The sequence below is a fragment of the Sarcophilus harrisii genome, chromosome 1, assembly GCF_902635505.1.
Source record: "Sarcophilus harrisii chromosome 1, mSarHar1.11, whole genome shotgun sequence".
In the NCBI taxonomy this organism is placed as follows: Eukaryota; Metazoa; Chordata; class Mammalia; order Dasyuromorphia; family Dasyuridae; genus Sarcophilus; species Sarcophilus harrisii.
In genome coordinates this window covers 269,513,012-269,538,689 of record NC_045426.1, presented here as the reverse complement: position 1 = coordinate 269,538,689, position 25,678 = coordinate 269,513,012, and the positions used below count along the sequence as shown (strand labels likewise).

The window sequence follows — 25,678 nt, the reverse complement described above, 5'->3', positions numbered from 1 at the left end:
AGACCATAATTGGCTTCAAGGAAGTAGAAATAAATTCAAAAGAATTTTTTCATTCTAAAGAATTAACTGGATTCAGATAGAGACAGGCTGAGGCAGAAATTATGAAATTGAAAGACTTTAGCACCCAAGACTCTCTTTAACCAGATAATTGGTTGGATTCTATATCAAAGATGGAAGTGGGGTAGAAAATTGCTTGGGGTTTACTTTAAAAAAAAAAAAAAAAAAAAAAAAAAGACAAATACATCTTCCTTCCCACAGAGAAAAACATTTTTAACTAAAGACCAGAAGGTGGCAGCAGGAGAAAAAACAAGCAGAAAGTTGCAGAGAACCCATCAGTGGAGATACCCACTCAAGAATAGTCCAATATAGACACCAATAGAGAAAAGCAGTAGAAAGTTCAGCTCACAACCCAATGATTAAACAAGAGGCTATCAAAAGTTATTCATATTGGAAAACTATTATACAGAAAAGTGGATATTGAATTATGTCAGAACAATAGCCCATATTAATTTTTAAATGTTTAAGAGTAAACTCCTTTATGTTTTGTAGGGTTTCCTTTTAAATAAATATGGGTGGGATGGAAGGAAGCCCATGGCATTTTTAGTTTTCTTCTTATCTCTGTATTGTGTAAATCAAGTAGAACCAAAAGTTTCCATCATCAATCAAGACAAAGCAGGTTAAAGATACCAATAGCATGACCTTAAAAGACATCCCTACAAGGGATGGAATAGAAACAAGGGAGAATTTTTTCACAGATTTTTTTTTATTGTTTGCTTTACCCTTATCCCAGCTACAGCTTTAACAGTGTGACTGATCACAGTTATGCTGCTGTCTGTGCCCTTATTTAGATACAACACCACATGACCCAAATACCTGTACATTGCAAGATCTTGAAAACAATTGCATTTGTGAATTAACAACACACAGCCATTTTACGAATGGCATATGACAAATACAAAAATGTACTAAGATGTGCCAAGGAGGTGCTTAATGGAGGAAAATTTGAAGTCAGTCCATATGTTGCCTTTTGGTCTAATGCCATTTATGACTTCGCCATACTTTGGAATTCTGTCAAAGAAAGAAGAAAATTAATAACTTGATGTTAAGAGTAGCTGCTAGAAGCCTTGGAAAGGAAGAAACACACAAGAGGAATTCAGAGACTTTGATAAAAAAAGGAAAAAGAAACAAAAACTTTGGTGAACAGTCTTTGTAGAAGCATAATTTAGAACTAAAAGAAATGGAATCCATGGAATTCCATTCATTTGACAAGTTGCTATTAACCAATCTATATATGATAATAAATCATAATTTCATGACCCCCACATACAGTTATAAAATCTCATACTGCATCACAAGCCACAGTTTAAGAAGGTGGACTTTAAACTACTTTAAACTTAGACTTTCAAAATGTGGCAAGAAATATCTTGTAAAAATATATTGCCTACAGTAGTCAAGTACTTTAGAAAAGGTACATATTCAGATGGAGCCTCCTATGTCTGCCATCACATTAAACTGTTTTGGCAAAGGGAACCAGACTGCACAGGGGAGACTCAGAATTGTAGAATGTGAAAACCCCCAAAATCTTCTTATTCAACCATTTCCCTTTATAGATAAGGATAAGGAGACCCAAAGACTTGCACAGACAGAACAGTAAGGGGACATAACTCTATTCTCCTGATTTACCACAAGCCAGGACTTATTCCACACACCAACACGCCATAAAGCGGAAGCCAGCTGAGCTTTATATAATTCAACACCCTACTTGGAGCTAATAAATTAGAGACATTAGAGTTACTTCTAAAGTACATTCCCCATAGCAGCATAACCCTCTCCCCTCAAAGTCTGGCTAAGATTAGAATATGTGTTGCACTGCGTTGACACCTGTCCCAGTTTAGCTGGGACAAACACAGTTTTTAGCTGCATCACCCCCAGAACATTCTGTTGGATGCCCTACTTTTGTGCTAATAAAGGTGTGGGAGAAATTTCCCAGTCTGGCTGATTCTTGTCTCTTCTTCCTGATAATGCCTTCCCAGTTTAATATCTAAACATCATCCCCTGGAAAGAGAATTGATGTAGAGTGGGGAAAGGCAGACAGGGTAATGAGACCATTACTTAATCTCTACTAACTGAAGGCTGTAATGTAGCAAAAAGAACATTGAGCTGGGCACCACAGGATAGGACTCCAGCCTTAGATATGCCTAGATTCTTTTTGTGGATGATGTTGCTACATTTTAAATTCGGTTACATTTTAAATTCTGACTGTCTAGATTCTCAGTCTAGGCAAAGGACCCGGGGAAGGGATTAGAATAAAACATGGAATCCTTTTGAAAAACTATTCTTTAATACCCTTCCTTTCTTTGCAGAGTTGGGGAGACCATGGATGTGGAACAGTATACATGATGTCATTACACATGTATAACTTATATTGAATTACTTGCTTTCTCAATGAAGTAGGGGGAATGAGGAGCGAAGTAGTCTTTTAACCAAGATTCAGGGGCAGCTGGATGGTAGGCAGACACAAAGGAAAGAAGGGAGGGAGGAATGAAAGAAAGAAAGGATGAAAAGAAAAGAGAAAAGAAGGAAGGAGGAAAGGATGCAGGGCAAGAAAGGAAGAAAGAGGGAGGGAAGAAAGGAGGGAGAAGGGAAAGAAGGTAGAAAGGAAAAGAGAAGAAAAGAAGGGGGTAGGGAATGAAAGAAGGAGAAGAAAGGGAGGAAAGAAGGAGGGAGGCAGAAAGGGAAGGAAGGAAGGAGAGAGGGAGGGAAGGAAGGGAGTAACGAAAGGAAGGAGAAAGGAAGGAAGGAAGGAAAGAAGGGAGGGAAGGAAGGAGAGGGGAAGGAGGGAGGGAAAGAGGGAAGAAAAGAGGAAGGGAGGGAGGGAGGAAAGGAAGGAAGGAAGGAAAGGAGAAAAGAAGAGAGGAAGGAAAAAAGCATTTAGTAAGCACCTAATATTTATACTTACATGTTTTGTCCAAAAACTTTGAAGTTCCTTCCCTTCGATGTTGGATTTTTTTATTGACTTATTTTTACTAAGTAAAACAGACCATTCTTTGTTTCAATCACTAGCCTTAATCACGGTATGGATGTGGTCTCAGTCAAACTGAGTTAAAGTTTAAGTTAAAGATCTTAACTTATAAAGACCAAGATCTCCCCCTACAACCAGGGCCATCTCCAGTCATCTTGATCTATATCTTGTCACTGGACCCGAATGGCTCCAGAAAATAAAGTGAGTCTGGTGACTTCATTTAAATCTAACAAACTTGCAGGTCAAGGCATCACTTCCCTGATAACATGGTCCTCTTCAAGAATGAAGGGCAAATAAATGCTTGCAGTTAAATATGCAACTGGACTCATTTTTCCCCCTCACAGCAGCCTTGGAAGTTAAATATTATTATTACCATCATTTAATAATTGAAGAAATTGAAAAAGACAAAAGTTAAGTGACGGACCAGGTTCACAAAGATAGCGAGTGCTTGAGGATGGATTTGAACCCAGGTCTGTGACCTTAATTTTACAGTTTACAAATCTGACAACCAGAGAACCCATGCAATTTGTCCAAAGTTACAGAGTTGATTAGTGATGGTATTTACCAGTTATGGTATTTTGACCCATGCATTAGGACTTCATCTATACAAGATCATCATTGGTATCTAGGATTGCTTGATGGTCATCAGGACCACAGCTTAAACTGATCTGGATGGAAAATCTTGCATTTTTAACTGCTATGTAGAGATACTAGTAGTCTGGACTATGGAAGAGGGATGAGAGAGAAAAAAAAGAGGAAGCAAGCCCTGAGAGACAAGTGCTATACTCATCTATCTCCTTTTAGCAATCTGAAAAATGGTTGTCAATCCCTCCCTTCTCTACTTGCTATTCCCATTTCCCAAGACTTGTCATGGATGAATGAAGTGGTCACAAAAGTAGAATGCATTGAATTCCTTGGGATATTGGGGTATTATAAGTACAAAGTGATAAAATAATTTTTCTTTGGCTGAAACAGAGCAGTATTTAATGAGTTTTGGGCTGATAGGGTAGCACCAAATACTTAGTCTTTTTAGTTCTCTGCCATGGTCTGGTATATCAGACTGACAAATTATTATGAATCCATAAGAATTTAAGGAAAGGGAGGCCCTACTCTGTGGACAAATAGAATTTGTAATAATAAGAATAGCTAGAGTCACAGTGGATAGAAGGATAAATTCTGCTGATCTCAAAAACTTCCTCTTGGGTGGCTGGGAGACTTCAACCTAAGGGGATACTCTGGGGAGACAGACAAGACCTTTGGTGAAAGAAGAAGAATTTTCTTAACACTTATGGGCACAACCAATCCAACAGGCATTTATTTAGCTCCTGCTGTGTATGTGACCAGGTGTTGTGATCAAGTACAACTCTTTTGTACTTTGTATTTTTCACCAGGTAAAAATAAAGCCTATCCTGTATTTGTTTATTAGCCTGATTGCTCACATGCAGACCTAAGGTTCTTTATCCTTGCTTCTGGGGAATACTTTTCCATACTCATGGAGTTCACCATGATATTTGGAAAGTGCCTTAAAAATCTTAAAGCACTATGCATTTTGTTGTTCAATCATTTTCAATCATGTCTGACTCTTTGTGATCCTACCTGAGACTTTCTTGGCAAAAATATAGAGTGGTTTGCCATTTCTCATTTTACTGAGGCAAACAGGGTCAAGTCACTTATTTTCCCAAGCACTTTCCAAATATTATTTCATTTTAACCTCATTACAGCCCCAGGAGGTAAGTGCTATCATTATCTCCATTTTACAGATGACAAAGCTGAGGCAGGCAGAAGTTGATTTACCCAATAGTGAGTGTCCAATATTGATTTTGAAACTCAGGTCTTCCCTACTCTAGTCATACTATAGTACCTTGCTGCAGCAATAAGTCTACCTTTATTTGTGTAAACATTTTTTAAAACCACATAAACCGTAGCACTGGACACTATGCATTTTATGGATATCATCATGAATTCCATGAGTATGGAAAAATATGGGAAAAAATTGTCTTATTGTTATCACAGGTTTTTTAAAATTAGTTTTAAATGTGCAATCTATAGTTCAGTATTTTAGATCACTAAACATCCAATATGGGTTAGCTTCTAGAGAAACCTTTGGTAAAACTCACCATCCACTCCAATTTTGCCATCACCATCAGAATCTCCAGCTGTGAGAAAAATCTTGGTCTCATCAGGTGTCAGAGTTCGGGCACCTGGGGCGAAGTTCTGCAGGAAGTTCCTAGGTTGATAAGTGATGTCATGTTATATCATTTATTTCTTGTTCAAGATTCACATATAGTTTTTAAAAGAATACACACTTTGGTCTTCATAGGCACACAAATGTGGTCCTCTATCCAGTTCAGCTTATATTTGGCCATTTTGGCATGGCCTAAACATTATTCCTTGGAAAACCATGCTAAAATTCAAAAACTGAAATAAGTTTTCCAACAATATAAATGTAAGCCTGTGACCATCAAAGTAAGGCGTAATAAACAAACAAATTAAAAAAAAAACTTATCTAACAAAACAAAACAAAAAACCTTAGAATATGGGCAATGTGTTGAGTAAATAAAAGAGATTCTGTTCTGGGGGCTGTGTTCTTCACAGAAATATCACCCAGCAGTCCTTAGTTTAGGATAATAAGATTATAGCTATAGAGGTGAAAGAGACCTTGGAACAGGGGATCTTCAGCTTTTTTGTGTCCTGAAGCTCTTGGGCAGTGTCAAGAAACCTATGGAACTCTTCTCAGAACAATGTTTTTAAATGAATAAAATATAAAATATATAAAAAATAAATGAATAAAATAAAATGAATAAAAAATAAAATGTAAGTATTACAAAGGAAATCAAGTATATTGAAATATACTTATCTAAATTTTTTTAAATTCAGGTTTATAAAACTTGTATTAAAAATCCCTTTCTAAGAGGCCATCTCTCAGGTTATAGATAAGAGTTCCAACTGTTAAATGACTTGCCCAAGATCACAGTTAGTGATAGCAAAGTTGGGATTTGAACTCAGATCAACTGCTTCCAAATCCATTACCCTTCCTTACCATACTATATGACTTAGCATTTTACTTAGATTTTTCATATTAATACAAGGAACAAGGGCACCCTTACTGGAGTTCATCTTCTTCTAGGAAGCCACTTTTGTCCTGGTCAAGGATACTGAAAACTTTCTTGACCTGCTCAGGAGTCTTGCCAGATAAGCCAACCTTGGAGAAGAAGATCTTATAGTCAAAGCTGCCAGCAGCTGAAAGAAGCAGAGATCCTTGTGATTTTAGATATATTTTTAAAAATAACTTAAAATTCAAGGTTTCTAAGTCAAAGATTGTGGCCTTCTATAATTAAATTTTTACAGACAATGAAAAGGAGACATTAGAAAGGTTAAGTGATTCAGTAAGAGTCACACTACTAGTAAGTGTATGAAATTTTTGGTGTAGGCAAGATCAAGATTTTCATATTATTCCTAGTACATATTTATTAGGAGGAAACAAACTAGAATACCAGAATTTTATCTGGTAGAGGACTGAAATCATACTTGGTTTAAGTCTTCCCTCTGACATATATTAGCTGTAGAACCCAGAATACATCACTTAATCTCTTAAAAACCCTAGGAAACTCTCTAAGACTCTTAATTATAGAGCAGGTGTTGATCTGCATTTTCTTCCCTGGGAGTTCCCTCTATAAATAAAATGACATATCTGGTATATTAAAAAAAAAAGCCAGAATATCACATTATAAACAGCTAAAAAGATCTGTGCATGGATATGAGTTCCAGCCAAGTCCTTGATTGGCATTTCTGATTATCAGTGGCACTCACGATGTTTATCATCCAAAGATAGCTGGATGATACCAAAAAGAAGCACTTCATTGCATTTTAAGTTCAGTGCTAGTTATTGGACAGCACCAAGTACCAAGGCAACAACTTTGCAGTGTTTTTCTTTGCTTACTAGCAGCACTGCATTTGCTTTTGTTCTCAAGTAGATCTTCTCAAATGAGCTCAGTGAGTAGGGCATTCACTCAGCATTCAAGGCATAGCAGGATTTATAAGAATATTCTTTGCTCTCTGAGAGTCCATGAATTTTAGTAGAAAGTACATTGGAACCAAGAAAAAAAGCTTTAGTTCTCTAGTCATTGACATTATCATTATCCTGGTCGTTAACCTGTATTTCATTCTCTTAAAACTGAAAGGAAGCTTAGAGATTATTTAGCACAATTTTTTCATGTTACAAAGGTGGAAACTAAAGTCTAGAGAATTCTTAATAAATTCAATCCAATCCCATTCAATGATATTGATATTATTTGTAAATGCAATTATTTGTGCATTTATACAATTATTTGTATAGTACTTTATTTATAAATGAGATATTATTTGTAAAGCACTTAATAAACATTAGTTTTAAAATGGATTAGATTGGAAAAAGAAAAGAATAGGTATTTATTAAGCATTTACTATGTGCCAGACACTGTGTTAAGTGCTTTAAGTGCCTACTAGTTGCAAAACACTATGATAGGCACTGGGGATACAAAGTTAAAAACAAAAACAAAAAAAGACCCCCATCTTGTGCAGTTTACTTTCCACCAAGAAGGTGGAATTTACTTAATTTACAATTAAGTAAATGTAAAGTATGTATAAGGAGATTTCAGAGGAGAAGGAGTTCTCATAACTGGGGGAATCAACAAAGCTTTATGTAAGAGCTGGCACCTATGCTATAGCTTGAGAGAAGTCAGAGATCCTTAAATGCAGAAGTAAGGACCTAATGCAGACCTATTTGGACAAAGGCAAGAGATAGAATATTGTGTTTGAGAAACAGCTACCATTTGATTGGAATGAAGAGTGAGAATAATAATGTCAAATTACACAGATCAAGTGATATGCTCCAGAACATGCTCATTAGTGCCATAGCTGGGGCTAGAATCTTGGTTTAGATATTACAGGGGTCCTCAAACTTTTTAAATAGGGGGCCAGTTCACTGAATCTCAGACTGTTGAAGGGCCAGACTATAGTAAAAACAAAAACTTGTTTTGTGGGCCTTTAAATAAAGGTGCTCTGGGTGAGGGGGATAATCGTCCTCAGCTGCCGCATCTGGGGTAGTTTGAGGACCCCTGGAGAATCTAGGGACTCTTTCTAATACTGTGCCTTCCAGTTCTGACTTCCTCCCAGCCTAGTGCAGTTTTAAAAGGAAAAAGATGCTGAAAGCTCAGGAATAGATCGGGCTCCTCACCTTTGCAGCTGGACAGAGCTGCTTCGATGTCCTTAGGGGAGAGGATATCTGTCATGCTCATCTTGATGCTGTAAAGTAATAATTGAGAGAGAGTTACTTTGCCCTTGAAATTGTGGTCTGTCTTTCTTTTGTAGAGGTTTTAGTAGAAACCTCTTGACTTGGAATATTTCAAACTATTGATACCTAAAAAGGTCAAAAGGAGACATTAGTTGCCTGGGATCTGGGCAGGGAATGAGAAATCACTTGAATTTTCCTCACCTGTGACTAAGGAATTTGAAGAAATACTTATAATCCAAGTAATATATTTTTGGGCAACAATCCTGCTCATCAGCCAGATAAGCCCTAAAGCAACACCACTGAAAAGTCTGTTTTAAAAGTATCTTTCAGTGATTGAAAGGGAATGGCATTTTGTTAAAGAAAATGACTACCTAGAATGAAATCAAACAGGCTTTCCCCACCACACTGTGCTTTTTGTCTTGATGATGAGTGAATGATGGGCTACAGCAGGGGTTCTTAGCCTTTTTTGTTTCATAGACCCCTTTGGCAATCTGGTGGAGCCCATAAGCCCCAAATCAGAATAATATTTTTAAGTGATTGAAGCAAATGCTAAATTTCTTTTAGAAGTTAGTTAAAATAAAAATATAAATTTTCCCATCCAACCAAGTTCACAGTCCCCCTGAAATAAGGTAACCTTTTGCCCCAGGTTAAAAACCCTTGTTCTACAACACTCATAGACAATGAAAAAAGTCCCCAGTATTAAAGAAAAAAATCATCCATGACTTGCCATACTTACTTTCCTTGGTTATCCTTTTAAATGGATGCAAACACTCCGCCCCCTGATGAGGAAGCTTTGCTTGGGAATGGGGGAAAGTATTCAAGGGAACCCCTTGTTCCTTTCCTCACTTCCCAAGGTGGGATAAACCAAATCCAGTCCTTGGTTTAGAAAGCTGCCAGATCTCAAAGCCAATCTGTTCTTCCTGAGAACCCAGAAAAAAATTGTCCAATGGAAAGTTTCAAGGACTTCCAAAGTATTCCACGTTTAGGTGGCAAAGAGAAACTCTTGCCTATCCCGAGTTAACAAGCTCAGGCAACCGGACCCACCAACAAGAACCTGATCCAAAAAGCCACTCACTTGGAAACAGCTACAGTCTTAATCTCCTACAGCCTCAGAAAACTTCCTAATGAACAAACACATTCCCTATTTTCCCCCCTCCAGTTAGGGTTCTCCCCACCCCCTTCTTTTGCCCTCTCATGGGCCAGTGAGTCCAGAGCAGACATGAAAGGCTAATCACAACCTGTGCTATCCTGAGTAAATCAGCACAGAAGTTAGGAGTTTTGTTGGGTGGTCCTGACACCTTTCCACCCAAACTCTTTGTGATCTGGGAGTTAAGCTGCAACTCAACCGCTTGCTCTTACTAGTTAGTCCCTGATGCCTTAGAGAGGTCACCCAGCAACGGCTACTTTTAATCCTCTGCCTCTTTGTGCTGTGCTTAATATAAAAGATTATTTCCTTCAGTATTTGGGGTTTATGCAAGCTTGTTTGGCGTTAGGTTCCTTTTTCCAAACCTACAGAAGAATTTGTTCTACTTACCTTTAGGATGTTCTTGTCTCTATTAAGAAGTGTTATTGGGAACCAGTGAACTTTCCTTGCTGCTCCTCAAGACCTAGTCCCTACTTATATACACATTAAGTTGTAGACCATATACAGATTTTCAGTCTGGGTATCAGGGATGGAGTCTGCTGGTGTCAGATGAACTTGCCTAACTAATCATCTCGAACTATTTTTGTCTCAAGAGAATACATATGATATTTGCAAATGAAACAAGATTAGTAGCTACAACTAAGAAAAGGGTTTCACCAGATTGAATTTCTTATGATTTAAGCAGAAATTTTTGACTTCTCCATAGGCTCAGGACCAAGAAGAAAGACAAGTCTGTTGGGCCAGACCCCAGGACTAGAGAATCAGCTGAACCAAACCAGTCTTGCAATGAGACTTGATAATTTTTTTAGTGTGATAACTTGTTAGTATCCTGAGTAGATGATGTACACAGAGAAAAAAAGTCAGGGAAGAATCTTGGCCTGCAATGTTCAGTTTAATTTACTGAGAAGAAATGAATAGAAACAATCTGAATTCGGTTGCTTGAAAAGAAAAAGAGGAAACAGCTTCTTTATTCTCTCTTCCTGCTAGTTTAGGGAACATTTGACTTAACAATTTAGTGTTGTGGAAAGAACTAGATTCAGAGTCGAAGGATCTGACTCTGCTATTTACTTACTATGTAATCACTTAACAACTCTGGGTTTCAAATTCTCCATCTGGGAAGTAAGGGAGCACAGGGACTTGAGAGGACCTGAGCACAAATTCGGGCTCAGACATTTAGTAGCTATGTGCCTTATTCCTGTGTGCCTCAATTTCCTCATCTGCAAAATAAGGGAGAAGGAAATGGCAAACCACTCTAATATCTTTGCTAAGAAAGTCCCAAATGAGGTCACAAAGAGTTGGATACTACCAAAAACGACTGCATAGCAGTAAAATAAATGAAGGTAGGACTACATGGTTTATGAAATCCCTTCTAGCTACAGATCTAGGATTATCCCATTTCCCAGCACCTCCACTTTAAGAAGTAAAGGCATGAGAGATCCCATGAGCTCCTTCCTGCCTAAGTGAAACCTCGATCTTAAAATATGAAGGGGCTTTTCTGACCAATTTCCCATTTATTTTCAATGTTTACCAATTTTGTTTCCTAGATCCTCCCCCACCTTCTACCAGTCATCCCAGGAGGGCAGTCAGTATTGTTAACATTTCAACCAGTCCATCAGTCATTAAACATTTATTAAACACTGACTAGTGCCAGGAGCAGCTAAGTAGGCACAAGTAGGTAAAGGGCTAGCCTTGGAATCAGGAAGCCCTGAGTTTAAATCCAGTCTCAGATGCTCACTAGATATGTGAAACTTCACCATGTTTGCCTCTGTTTCCTCATTTGTAAAATGAGCTGGAGAAGGAAATGGCAAACCACCCCAGGAGCTCTGTGAAGAAAACAGCAAATGGGGCCACAAAGAGTCAGAAACCACTGAAAACAATTAAACAACAAAATGACTATAAACCACATACTGTGCTAAGTTCCACGGATACAAGGAAAGGCAACCTCATAATATAATCAGGAGGCAGCATGCAAATAACTTCATACAAGCAAGGTATATACAGAATAAATTGGAGATAGACAACAGATGGAAGGCACTAGAATTAAGGAGAATTAGGAAAGGCTTTCTGTAGAAGATAAGATTTTAGCTGAATTTGAAGGAAGGTAGAGATGAGTAGAGAAAGAACTCCAGTCATGGGGGATAGCCAATGAAAATGCCTGAAGGATGGAAATGGGATTTCTTGTTTGAGGAATAACAAGGAAGTCAGTGTCACTGGGTTGCAGAATAAATAGAGAGAGTAGAAGGTATAAGAAGAATGGAAAGGGAAGGAGAACAGGTTCTGAACATCAGCGGTTTTTATATGTGATTCTGGAACTGAAAGGAGCCATTCAAGTTTATTGAATGAAGAAGGAGTGTGAGGTGGGGGAGAGGGTATGTATGACATGATCAGACCTGTGATTGGGAATATAGTTAAATGGAGGATGGACTGGAGTAGGGAGAGGTTTGTGGTAGAGATACCAATCAGCAGGTCATTGCAATTGTCTAGGGATGAGGTGATGAGGGCCTATACCAGAGTGAGAGTAGTGCCATAGAAGAAGAGGAAGAAGTATGCAAGAGTTTTGACAAAAGTAAAATCAATAGACCTTGATGAGTGAGTGAGAGAATGAGGAATGAGAGAAAGTGAGGCTGCAAGGAGCACATCTAAATTGCAAGATGTTGGGGGGAGTGGGGTGGGACCTTCAACATTAACAGGAAAGTTAGGAATGGGGGGAAATTAAGAAAGAAATAATGAGTTCAGTTTTAGACATGTCTAGTTTAAAATATCTCTGGGACATCCCCTTAAGCAGCTGAGATGCAAGTCTGGAGGTTAGGAGGACATTTTGCATTGACTTTCATTTGAGAACCCTTAGTGTAGAGATGATATTTAATTCCATAGGAACTGATGAGATCACCAAGAAAGAAGACCCAGGATAGAGCACTGTACCACAACTATAGTAAATGGGCATGACAAAGATCCAGCAAACAATCTGAGAAAGGGTGGTTAGATAGATAAGAGAACCAAGAGAGAGTAGTATCACAGAAACCTGGAGTGAAGAGAGAATCGAGAAAAAGAAGTTGATTGACAGTGTCAAAAATTATAAAGAACTCAAGGAGGATAAAACTGAGAAAACACTGGGTTTGGTAATTAGAGATTACTAATAATTTTGGAGAGAGCTTTAGTTGAATAAATGAAGTCAGAACTATAGTGGAGTTAGTGAAAAGAAAAACATGGAAGTATCTATTGTAATGACCTCAGATTTAGCTACAAAAGACAGAAGATATATGGAACAAAATTCAAAAGAGAAGGATGGATCAATAAGTGTTTTTTGAAGATGAGAGAGACATGAGTGTATTTGTAGGCTGTAGGAAAATAGCCAGTAAACATTGAGAGATTAAGGGTCATTAGAAAAGCTTAAGAGAACAGCTGGCAGAAATGAAAAAGCTAAATCCAGATGCCTGAATTCCAGCTTGCAGTCAGATAATCAAAACATGGAACTGTGTGTATTTCAATTAAATTAAACACTTCCAAATAAATTAAACACTTATATGGCACCTGGATCACTAAAAAGCTATTCTAGCTTTGAGATAACCACTAAAAACCATAGCCCAGAGCTCCCTCCCTCACCCTGATGACTTTATTTTTATCAGCCAACATATTAATTCAGTGCATAAGGATTTAATTTTCACCCTTGTCTCAAAGCCCATTTGTATGGGACTGTCCTTAATTGATTACTCAGTGCTCCACACTTGCAACAGGGACAAAGTTGGTGAGAATTTGGAGTAAGAGAGATCTTTCTATCTTCCAGCTTTGAGAGGGAAAATACTTGGTTCCAGACTCTCTTCAGGTCCCTGAGAAGAAGCTGACATGATTGAGCTGCTACTTCCTCTATACTTTAGCTTCTTCTCAGCATCTTTCTCTACCATCTGGGATCTGTAGAGAATCAGGACTCTTGTCATCTCTCTCAAAGCTGGACACTACTCTTGCCCTCATGCAGCTATGGAGCATTTAATAACCAACCTAACCTTTAGGAGAGTCTTAAACAAATAAGCTTTGAGTCTAGGATTTTCAAACAGATCCAGAGGTTCTGGGCTCTTGACCAAAGTATACAAACTATCATATGCCTGAGCCACTGCCAGTATCAATGGAACTGAAGGGCTGAGGAGATGCATTCTTGGATATCTGTGAATAATAAATCACCTAATTTATAATCCTCGTGCAGTTATCTTCCTCTCAGTACCTCAATCATATCCGCTTCTTCCCAGAGACTAGAAAGGGCAGGTATCCCACCAAATGTCTGAGCTACTGTTCATACTTGTCTGTGGGACTATGGGGCTGGAGCACCACATGCTTGCATATCTGAGTAATAAATTGCCTAATATGGGATTCTTGAATGCTTGTGCTCCTTCATGATACCTCTACCATGAGCCCACAATTAACTTGTTAACTCTCTCACAAGTTAGCACATCTCTAGGTGGAAATATTATAGAGTGGAAAGAACACTGTCTTTGAAGTCAAAGGGTCTAACTCATATCCTGCCTTTGTTACACATTACCTGTAGGATCCTGAGAAACTAACTTAACTTCTCTGACCATCTATAAAACAGAGGTATTGGACTAGAGGACATCTAAGGTCCTATTTGGTTCTGAATCTATGATCCTAAGGTCACACTTGTTGAGAAGGTGACAAGCATTTATCAAGTACTTGCTGTGCGCCAGAAACTGTGACCTCCTCCAAGTACCGATGTGCTAAGATCCCATAAGTTGGGGTACATATGGTCAGGACAACCTATACCTCTAAAGCTTCAAGCAACCATTGTCTTAGAATAGAGTCTCCACTTCTCTTCACTGGATTTCTTCATTAGCATTCACTTTTTTCCATGTTCCTGCCTCATCATGTATAGCTGGTAGCAACAAATAACTTACTTTTGTTCTGCATTTATTCTGCATTACAGCCAAGTGTTCTCTCTACCTTGTTTTTTTTTTTTTTTTCCATACTCCCCAGGGTGCCCTTTAATAAATTATGCAAGGGCAAAGATTACCAGGGAAATCAAAGAAAGGGAGTGAAATATCACCATTTACAACAGCAAAAAATCCCCATATATGCCTAATGCCTACTGGCAGGGAAGGTGAAAAAGCAGAACTAGCAAAGCCCTTTGGGCTTGTGGGTACTGTCACATCTTTTTATAGAGGACGTCTGTCCCCTGTCCATGTATGTAAAGATGCTGATTATGTTAACCCATTCATCAACTGACCAGTATAAATCCTTCGCTCAGAACCCTCAGGAAAGACATAGGGATTGATGGTGCTGCCCTTATTCCAGCAAAGGATTCCACCTCGAGGCCCTGGATGAGGGCAGTGATATAGATTTTATCATTCTTCCTTTTTGAATTTATAATTTAATTCATTTATTATATTATGTTTATAATTTTTTAAATTAAGGTTAAGTGACTTACCCAGGGCCAAGTGTTGGAGGATGGATTTGAACTCTGGTACTCCTGCCTCCAGGGCTGATGCTCCATTCACTGCACCATTTGACTGCCCCTTGATCAACTTTCTTGCACAAGAACTTCACCTCTTGTAGCCAAACTCTTTGATAACCAGTCCTCTCTCATTAGAATGCTCAATTTACTCTCCCACTATAGAAGGTTAGAGGTGGTCTGAGGTGTTTTACCCATTCAAAAAGAATAGTAGCTCAGCCACCATTATCTGCTTCTCTGACTCCTCTATCAAGTCAATGGAAATTTTCAATTGTGAACTCAATGAAGCCTTGGGACACCAGGCCCTCTTTGCTCTCTTACCTCCTTATGTCTTCCATTAGGACCTTCAGGTAGGAAAATCCTAATATTTGGTTTAAAAAATGTGATCAGACCTGATCTTTTGGATGGTTTTTTTTGGGGGGATAGAGAATTTGCAATTTGCAATCATCTTCAGCTTACTCATTCATTGTACAGGACATACTCCAAGAGTTCTAAGACCAGTCTGAATTCTAGACTGGGATTTCTGGCTGAATTCAGTCCTGCTGAATCATGATGACTTCATCATAGGCCAAAAAGTTCTTCTGAATCTACTTCCAAATGGTTCTCGCTTCTGCTGCAAAGATTCCTTCACCATTACCTTTAAAAGCCCCTATCTACATTCTATAGAAATGTACAGCAAGTTCATGGATGTTACATATAGATCTTGGAATTAAGTTTCACATCTAAACTGTCATTGAGTGATTTTAAGCATATTATTTGAATGTAGTTGTGTGTGTATTTTTTAAAAAAAAAAAAAAGGTACAATGTAATAGTGGAAAGAATTTAAGACACAATAAACTATATCAAATTGTTTACTCTCTTAGGGAGTGGGGAGAAAAAGAAGGGAAAGGGAAGGGGAAGGGGAGGGAATGAAGGAGAGAAATTGAAACTCAAAATTAAACAAATGTTAAAAATTGGTTTTGCATGCATTTGGGAAAAATACTATTTAAAAAATAATAATTTAGGACTTAAGAGTCAGGAGACAATTAGATTCAATTCCCCTCTCAGATATCTAAGATACTGACTCTCATACTGGAGGAGTTACTTATCCTCCATTTGGCTCACTTTCCTCATCTGTTAAATGGGGAAGTTAAACTCAGTGACTTCTAAGGTCTCTTCTAACTCTAAATCTATGATTCTTTGATGCTATAATTTGGAGTCCAGAGAGATTTAGTTTCAAATCCTGTCTCTGGTAATAGTCATATAACCTGCCTTGAGCTGGTAAAAAATTGAATGATGAAAAAGTGGGAATTAATATTATTTGGCAGCAGACAGACAATTAGGGTGATTTGGCCAGGGTCACTAGATAGTTAAATGTCTGAGATTTGAACTTAGGTCCTTCTTCATTCCAAGTCCAGTGTTCTATCTACTGGACTGACTAGTTGTACCTAAAGTGAAAATTTTTTAAAATTAATTTATTCTAATACACATTGCTTTATGAATCATATTGGGAGAGAAAAATCAGAACAAAAGGGAAAAACCAAGGGACAGAAAAAGAAAAATTAAAAAAAAAGAAGAAGTGAATATAGCATGTGTTGATTTACATTCAATCTCCATAGTACTTTTTCTGGATGCAGATGGTATTTTCTGTCCAAAGTCTATTGGGATTGCTTTGGAAAAAGTGGGAATTATTGAATAAAACATATGCTATCTACTTCACAGTGTTGTTGTTAGAGAAGTACTATGCAATTCCCAAAGAACTATAGGAATATATTATGGACCAGGAGGCAGCAAACTGCAACTTGTAAATCAAATACAGTCTGCAGCTAGATTTATATGGCCCTTCACCTAAGAATAGTTTTCACATTTAAAAATACAATAAAACTGCTATAGACTAATTTCTCCACATTTCAGTGTACTAGGAAATGAGTAAAAGTGTTAGACATCACTTCTGAGTTAGATTCTCATAAACATTCTCAAAAATTATAATTGCAGATATAGTTTCATTTTCCTTACTGTCCCTAATTCACTAATGTTCCACCCCATAATGTAGGAAATTAGGTCATGTCTATTTAGCGCCAAAAAATTTTACTGAAAACTGGAAAATTCAAACATCTGCTAGGATAAAATAACACAGATAAAACATTTGTGTGATGCCATTTGTGGTAGGTAGGTCACTTGTTTGAAGTATATCACTGGTGGAAAGTAAGGTTGAAGAAGATAAATAGGATGGGGGCTAGGTTATAAAGGGCTTTGAATGTCAAGCAAAGCATTTTATTTGGTCCCAGGGGGAGCCATTGAAGTTTGTTGAACAGGGATATGACATGGTCAGACCTGTGCTTTAGGAAAATCACTTGGAATGAGGAGAAACTTGAAGTACACAGATGCATCGAAGGGCTATTGCAACATGCCATGATGAGGACCTGCAACATAGTAGTGCTAGAGTTAGAGGCTAGAATAGGGGATATTTGAGAGATGGTATGGACTAGGCAATCAGAGCTAATAAAAAGGTCTGGTGGTGAAATCAATAAGATTTGGCAACAAATTGGATATGAAGATTGAGAGGTAGTGAGGAATCCAGAACAACTCCTCGGTTGTGAGCTTGAGGGGCCAAGAGAATGATGTTGTTTTCTAGAGTAATAGGGAAGACATAGAGGAGAAAGATGAGTTACTTTATGAACATGTTGAATTTAAGATGTCTACTGAGCATTCAAGATGTCTGAAAGGCAATTGGAGCTTCAAGACTAGAAGTCAATAAAAAGGTTAGAGCAGGATAGGTAAGCTAAGAATCATCAGCATAGGGATAGTAATTAAATCCCTGAGATCTCCAAGTGAAATAATATAGAGGGAAAAGTGGTCCTAGGATAGAACTCTGTGGAAAATGCTGGTAAAACAAAAAAAATTGTCACAAATGACAAATAGTGAATAAACACATTTATCAAGCAAAACAGCAAAACAAACACTGTTATTTTAATTTTAATTTCAACAAATTAAAATACCAGTAAACACACAACTGACTGAACTTTTTTCTGGGAGTAAAAAGACATGTAAAAAGACTTTGGGATCTATAAACATGTGGAAGAAGTTGGCTCCTCAATAAATCCCTGATTTCTAGCTTGCTTCCCTAAGGACTTTAGATACTTTTGACTTTTCCTTTAGGTGAAATCTGTTTAATTTTAGTTTAGTTTTATTTAGTTTAAACTGTTATTTCACCTCATTTGTTTTCCTTTTGTCCCCTTATCAGCCCAGACTCCATCAACATTCCTAGATTTCTTATTCTATTCAAATGAGATGGGAGTCACCAATACTATTTACTATTTACCTTACTATTATCTCTGACACTGGCTTATCCATACCATCTGCCTTGCTGTCATTTGACCTATTCACTATTGATATCTAAATTGTTTTGGACTCGGTAATCAGACCTTTCTTGGAACAGACAGGACTTTTAGAAGTATCCATCTGTCTAACATGGCCCTTTCTTCTAGGGTATTGTCTCTCCCAATTGGAACATGAGCTCCTTGAGAACAGGAACATTTACTTTGTGTATTCTAAATATTTATCATGGTGCTTGGACAATAGCAAGAACTTACTAGATGCTTTTTAATTTATTCCTAATCTAACTCCATCATTTTTCAGATGAAGAAATTATTGATCAGGAGGATTGTTAAATGGTTCAAGACCACACAGCTTGTCAGTAATGCAATCAGGACTTGAAACCAGTTCTGCTTAGTCTCAGTCCTTTGAATGCTTTGCAACTTATCAAATATAAAATAACACAATAATGCATATAAGATGTTAGATCTTAAGTTTCATAACTTAAAACTTTTCTCCTAAAAATTGAAATGTTTTGTTTGAGGGCAGGAGGACTGGCAAAAATCAGAAATCAACTTAGCAACATAATTCTGTTTATAATTTTGTGATGTCATGACATGATTGTTATCAACGCAGATACTGTGAATTATAAAATTTTAAACCAATACAGAGTAACTGCAAATGTCAGGATACACACAAACACTATGGGACTTATTTGAATAATCATGTGTAGGTCTAGCATTTTAGACAAACAGAACATCCTTTTTAGCTTGTTAATCTTCTGTTACTGTTTTTAAAAGATGATGGATAAATTGGCATCTTTTTGAAGATGCTGAAGGAAAAGAAAAGACTCTGCTGGTATATTTGGTCAATTACACCTGCCTTTTCCATCTGTGCTGGAAAAGAGTTCACACCATTTGGTTTGTTATATTTCTGAAAGTGTGAGGGAAATAAGGGGCTATGATATGAAGTCCACGGGAGGCTCATAAATATGAAGCAAGTAGGCAAAAAAAATGCAGCCTAAAATAACTTTGTCTACTGCAGAAAATGATTTGCTTTTAGGATGGGAAATGTTGAACAAAATCAGTTATATCTGAGGGCTGCAGGGAATACAGCTTTAAAACTCCATTGTTTAGCACATGAGACCAGGCAGAGAAAGAGGAGGATAATAGAATCACAGATTTAGAAGTAAAGAGTCCTTAGATATTATCTAGTCCAATTATCTCATTTTACAGTTGAGAAAACTGATGGCCAGGGAGGAGAGGTTCAGAGATATGGCTAATATCACATGGCTAGTAAGCAGCATAGGCAATATTTGAACCCAGATCTTCTAATTCCAAATTCAATATGCTTTCTAATCAACAAAAATATAATCAAGCTATGCTAGATTATAATTACTATGCATCTGGGGTTTTTACTAAGTCTGTGACTAGAAGTATGAAAGAATTAAAAAATGGAAAAATTTACATGGTTTCTGCTATAGTATAAATTGGTAGTAAAAATGGATTGATTGGCCAAAAAAGGTAGATAGATTGGAATCACAATCTGGAGTTAGAATGTTTCCCATGGCCCATTTAGATCAAAATTTTTGACTGAATTCATTTTTTAAAATAGTATTTTATTTTTCCAAATATATGTAAATATAGTTTTCAACATTCACCTTTGCAAAATCTTGTGTTCCAAATCTTTCTCCCTCTCCTGTCCCAGACAGCAAGAAATCTGATATAGGTTAAACATGTGCAATTCTTCTAAACATATTTCCATATTGAATTGTTTTTTTTTCTTTTTAAATAATATTTTTTCCCATTTCCAATTCCAAAAATTTTCCATTTTTTCCAATTTTCCAATCTTTAACATTCATTTTTTAAAAAGTGAATTCTAAATTTTCTCCTTCCCTTCTTCACCTCCTTAAGATGATAAGCAATTTGATATAGATTATATATATGCAATCATGTAAAACATAAGGAAATATGTTAGTCATGTTGTAAAAGAAGAGACAGATCAAAAAGAAAAAAACAACATAAAAAATAAAAAAGTGTGCTTTGATCTACATTCAGACTCCATCAGTTCTTTCTCTGAATGTGGATAGTATTTTCCATCATGAGTTCTTTGGAACTGTTGTGGTTCACTGTATTGCTGAGAAGAGCTAAGTCATTCATAGCTGATAATCACATAATGCTGCTGTTATTATATACAATATTCTCCTGGTTCTGCTTATTTCACTTTGCATCTGTTCATGACTATTTAGCCATTCCCCATCATCACATACTAATGTATACAACCTCAGACAGAGCTTTATTGAAGACCAATTACTTACAAGACTTGCTATGACATCTCTCAAGGTAATATTTGTATTTTAGGCAACATCCTTTACATTTTTTTTTCTTTTCTTTTCTTTTTTTATTATGAACTTGCCAAACATAAACACTTCCACATCAAAGAAGAGCAAAAAAAATTAAGACATGCACATAAAACCATAAATTTCTACGGTGTATAGTGTGGCTTTCTTAAAATACATATTAAATTTAACATGGTAGTATCAGTGCTGCCATATTTATATGTGTCTCTTTTAGAATTTCTTCCTGCTCTCTCTATTTTTTTTAAAAAATGCTTTATTGGTATTTTTTACTTAATTTTTTCATCACTATACTTTTTGTTATTCTGACAATTCTCCCTTCTCCTAAAAAAAAAAAAAAAAGCCCTCTTTTTTTTTTAAACAAATAAGTAAATTCAAGCAAATAAATTCATCCAGTGGTTATGTCTTTAAATGTAGGTCTCATTTTGCACAGTCTATCACATCTCTACCAAGAGGAGGGAAATATTCTTTACCACCATGACTGGTAATGCAATCATTACTCTTTCAAACTCTTTTCTATTATAATATTGTAATAATTATATAAATCAGTCTTTGATTCCCCTTATTTCACCCTCTATCAATTCATATAACTCTTCCCAGATTTCTCTGAATCTATCCCTTTTTCCATTTTTCACAATTCAATAATATTCTACTTTATTCCCATATCATAATTCATTTACCATTTAATGAGCACTCACTATTTTTCTAGCTAATTGAAACAATAAAATGCAACTATAAATTTTTTTTACCTATAGATTTTTTCACTCTTCTCCCCATCCCCAGCCCAGTGTATATTGTCTTCCCCAGTAGAATGTTAAGATTCTTGGAGGTAGGAATTTTGTTTTCTTATTATTTGTATCCCCAACATTCAGCACAATTTCCTGCACTATTAAATTCTTAATATATGTTTTAACCTATCAATAATAAAATAGGTCATAAAATAGTTCTCTGAAAAATTAGAAGGACAAATAGAATTAGCAAAAAAAAAAAAAAATAGCACAAAAAAATAAAATAGGGACGGATTGAGCCTATGGAATTTCAGGCCAAGATGATGCAATAGCAATTTAGAAACGTGTGTGGAGAATATAAACATGTTAATAGAATCAATAAAAAGTGGAATAATTTTACCAAGGAACAGAAAAGTAAGAATAACAGTGGGGAACTAGCCAAACAAATCCATACCACTGTCCAATTGAAAAAGGATTTATAAGGAATGAAGCAAAAGAGATGGATCTGTAGGACAAATTAAAGTGAAGAGTTGGAAACAGTAGAATTACCCAGCTTCCTGAACATTATGAAGAAAAGAATCTAATCATTATATTTCAGGAAAATATACAAGACAACTTCTTGGAAATATTGAAAAGAAGGATAGAGTAAAAAATGGATGATGTCATAAAAACTAGATTGCCCCATCTTAGCAACTGAGATCCCACAAAAGATATAGTTCCTTTGAGAAATTATTGCAATTTTTTCTGTTAAAATGGAAAGAAAAAGGATTTGTATGAGTCTTATGAACTTACAGTTCAGAGGGCCTATTTCAGAGAAGAAAGTGGAATGTTGTCTGCCTATAAATATGCTAAATTTATTTGGAATTCAAAATCTGATTTAAATGATGCTTTAATAACCAGTTTCCAAATGTAAAGGCACATTGTTCCTCCAAGTTGCTTTAGGACTACTTTAAGCTGACTGAGAATTTGCCAATTTAGCAAGTCCTCTAGTTTTAGCTACTAAGAAAATTTCAGTGAGGACCTAAGGGATCACCTATCAATCATTTCAATTGACCCCAACTCTCAAGTTTGCTTTAGCACCACTCTTAAGAAGAGCTCTAACTAGGAATTCTTATATCTGGGACAAAATGAGGAGAGATAGAAGGGCAGAGCTGAGGAGATACCTTAGGACACAAAGTTTTCTGTGGGCAGAGATCCAGGAATACTGTCCTGTTGAAGATAATGATCCTATATAGTCTCTATGGGAAGAAATCAGGATACAACAGCTAAGAAGGCTATAAAGAAAGGAGCAGGGAAGGGCTAGGCTAGGGTTAGTTAACCTGAGATACAAAAAAGCCCTTAGAATTCCTCGTATGGACAATAAAGCTTTTCGTTGTTGATTCTGGGGATCTCTATGAAGGTATAGTAAGCATTCCCAAGTCAGGAGAAGCAGGAAAGGACATACAATGTGCCCTGTTCAGGATCACACCAGTAGAAGGAGCAATCCAACTGAGTGGATGTCCATCAATTGGGGAATGGCTGAATAAGTTATAGTATACAAATGTAATTGACTACTATTGTTTTATAAGAAGTGATGTGCAGGCTAAAATTCAAAAAGCTTGGAAAGACTTACATGAACTGATGCTGAATGAAGTGATTAAAACCAGGAGAACATTGTACACAACAACAGCAAGATTATGTGATGATCAATTGTGATAGACTTAGTTCTTCTCAGCAATACAGTGATTCAAGACAATTCCAGTAGACTTGGGATGGAAAATGTCATCCACATCCAGAGAAAGAACTATAGAGATTGAATGAGAATCAAAGAATACTATTTTCACCTTTTTTGTTGTTTACTTTTTCTCATGGATTTTTCCCTTTTGTTCTGATTTTTCCTTCACAACGTGACAAATATGGAAATATATTTAAAATGATTATACATGTGTAATCTATATCAGATTATTTGCTGCCTTGGAGAAGGAGGAAGTAAGGGGAGGAAATGTGGAACTCAAAAATTTATAAAAATGTATGTTAAGAACTATCTTTACATGTAATTGGAAAAATAAAATACTATTGAGGGGGAAAAAAGAAGTAGTTCATCTCATCCTCCAATTTATGTCCCCACAGTATGACCAAACTCCCTAATTTCTAGGCAAAAGCTGGGGACAGGGTGAGAAGTAGGCAGAGAATGTGGTAGTAGAAGCAGGTGACTTCAAGAAACTAGGTGACCGGGGGTATGCGGGAATCAGCTCTTATTGACTTTCTATAGCTGTTAATTTTTTCAGTGTGAGCATTACCACCTTGGAAATCAGCAAGTGCTGCAAATCAGCTTGACTTATTGTTTTGATTGTCCAAATTTAAGGAAGTTATAGAGAAAATGTTAATAATTTGAATTAAGCTTAAAAATGTGTTGTGGACATTCCCCCCACCCACCCACAGAGAGCCAGTTTATTTAACATTTTCCAGAATATTCCTGCATTTAATGTTAAAACAAACAAACAAACAAACTCCCTGGGGAGTAGTAGTAGAGGTCTGTTTAGAGCAGTGGGGACAGTCATGTTACATATGGTGGGATGAGCAAAAGATCCTAGCTTGAGGACATTACATAGGAGCACTGCCTTAGGAAGGAAGCATACCCCCATTCTCCTCACCCTGGGGAAAATGTCCTGGTTGTCTTCACCTAAATAATTTACATCTGTTTTCTTAAGAAAGTCTCAATTGGGATATTTAAGGGACTCATTTTTTTTTAACTTTTATATAAACATTTATTAACATAGGAATCTAAGGAAGCAGAAAGAACCAAAGAAAAGGTATCAAAGCTGTTTTTCCTCTTGAGACCAATTAAAAAAAAACATTGAGAATGAAGGTAAGTAAATTCTATAATAAACATTTCCTTTATTCCTAAAAATGATCTGACCCAGGAGCCTGACAATGATAAAGAATGCCAGTCCAAGTGCTTCTACCTTGAAGAAAAAGATATTAGGACAAATGGGAGTTAAGATTGATGAAATCCGTTTTATTCAGTTTTCCAGATCTGGATCATAACAAGATTTTGGTATTATTTCTTTTTTTTTCCTTTATTAAACTTTATTTTTCAAAACATATACGTGGACAATTATTCAACATTAGTCCTTGCAAAAATCTTGTGTTCCAATTTCTCTCCCTTCCCCCACTCTCTCCCCAGATGGCAATTAGTCCAATATATGTTAAACATGGTAGAAATATATGTTAAATCCAATATATGCATTCATATTTATACAATTATCTTGCCACAGCAGAAAAATCAAATCAAACCAAAAAAAAGATGAGGAGCAAAATAAAATGCATGCAAACATCAACAAAAAGAGTGAAAATGCTATGTTGTAAATCACATTCAGTTCCCAAAAGGTTCTCTTTGGGTGTAGATGGCTCTTTTCATCACTGAACAAGTGGAACTGGTTTGAATCATATCATTGTTGAAGAGAGCCATGTCTGTCAGAAATTGATCATTGTATAATCTTGTTACTGTGTACAATGATCTCCTGATTCTGCTCACTTCATTTAGCATCAGTTCATGTAAGTCTCTCCAGATCTTTCTAAAATCAACTTGTTCATAATTTTTAATAGAACAATAATATTCCATAATATTTATATACCATAATTTATTCAGCCATTCTTCTACTGATGGGCATGCACTCAATTTCCAGTTTCTAGCCACTACCAAAAGGGCTGCCACAAAAATTTTTGTACATACAAGTCCCTTTCCCTCCTTTAAGATCTCTTTGGGATATAATCCCAGTAGAAACACTGCTGGATCAAAGGGTATGCACAGTTTGATAACCCTTTGGACATAGTTCCAAATTGCTCTCCAGAATGGTTTGGATCAGTTCACAACTCCACCAACAATGTATCAATGTTCCAGTTTTCCCACATCCCCTCCAACATTCGTCATTATCTTTTCCTATCATCTTAGGCAATCTGAGAGTTGTGTAGTGGTATCTCAGAGTTGTCTTAATTTGCATTTCCTTAGTGCACCCTATGTCTAGAAGTGGTTTCAATTTCTTCATCTGAAAATTGTCTGTTCATATCTTTTGACCACCTATCAATTGGAGAATGGCTTGAATTCTTACAAATTCAAGTCAATTCTCTATATGTTTTGGAAATGAGGCCTTTATCAGATCCTTTGGATGTAAAAATGTTTTCCCAGTTTATTGCTTCCCTTCTAATCTTGTCTGCATTAGTTTTGTTTGTACAAAAACTTTTAAATTTAATATAATCAAAATTATCTATTGGTGATCAATAATGATCTTTTGGTATGGTTTTCAATAAAATTCATCCTTCATGGACTTTTGTCCAGGAAAACCTTGTGGTCATTTCAGAGCATTTTCACATAGCTAAAATGATGCCTTTTATGATTTTTTTGTACTAAGGTCAGAGATTCACTAA

General features: G+C 36.5%; 1 protein-coding gene across 1 annotated transcript; it reads right to left on the bottom strand.

The window, feature by feature from the left end:
- Window positions 1-753: 753 nt before the first annotated feature.
- Window positions 754-9,559, bottom strand: LOC100915226 (parvalbumin, thymic-like). Its single transcript, XM_003761465.3, has 5 exons — window positions 9,031-9,559; window positions 8,238-8,305; window positions 6,130-6,262; window positions 5,140-5,249; window positions 754-1,068 (listed from the first exon to the last, which is right to left on the bottom strand). The coding sequence occupies exons 2-5, from the start codon at window positions 8,296-8,298 to the stop codon at window positions 1,043-1,045; spliced, it is 330 nt and encodes a 109-aa protein (XP_003761513.1). The 5' UTR covers window positions 8,299-8,305; window positions 9,031-9,559; the 3' UTR covers window positions 754-1,042.
- Window positions 9,560-25,678: the final 16,119 nt, after the last annotated feature.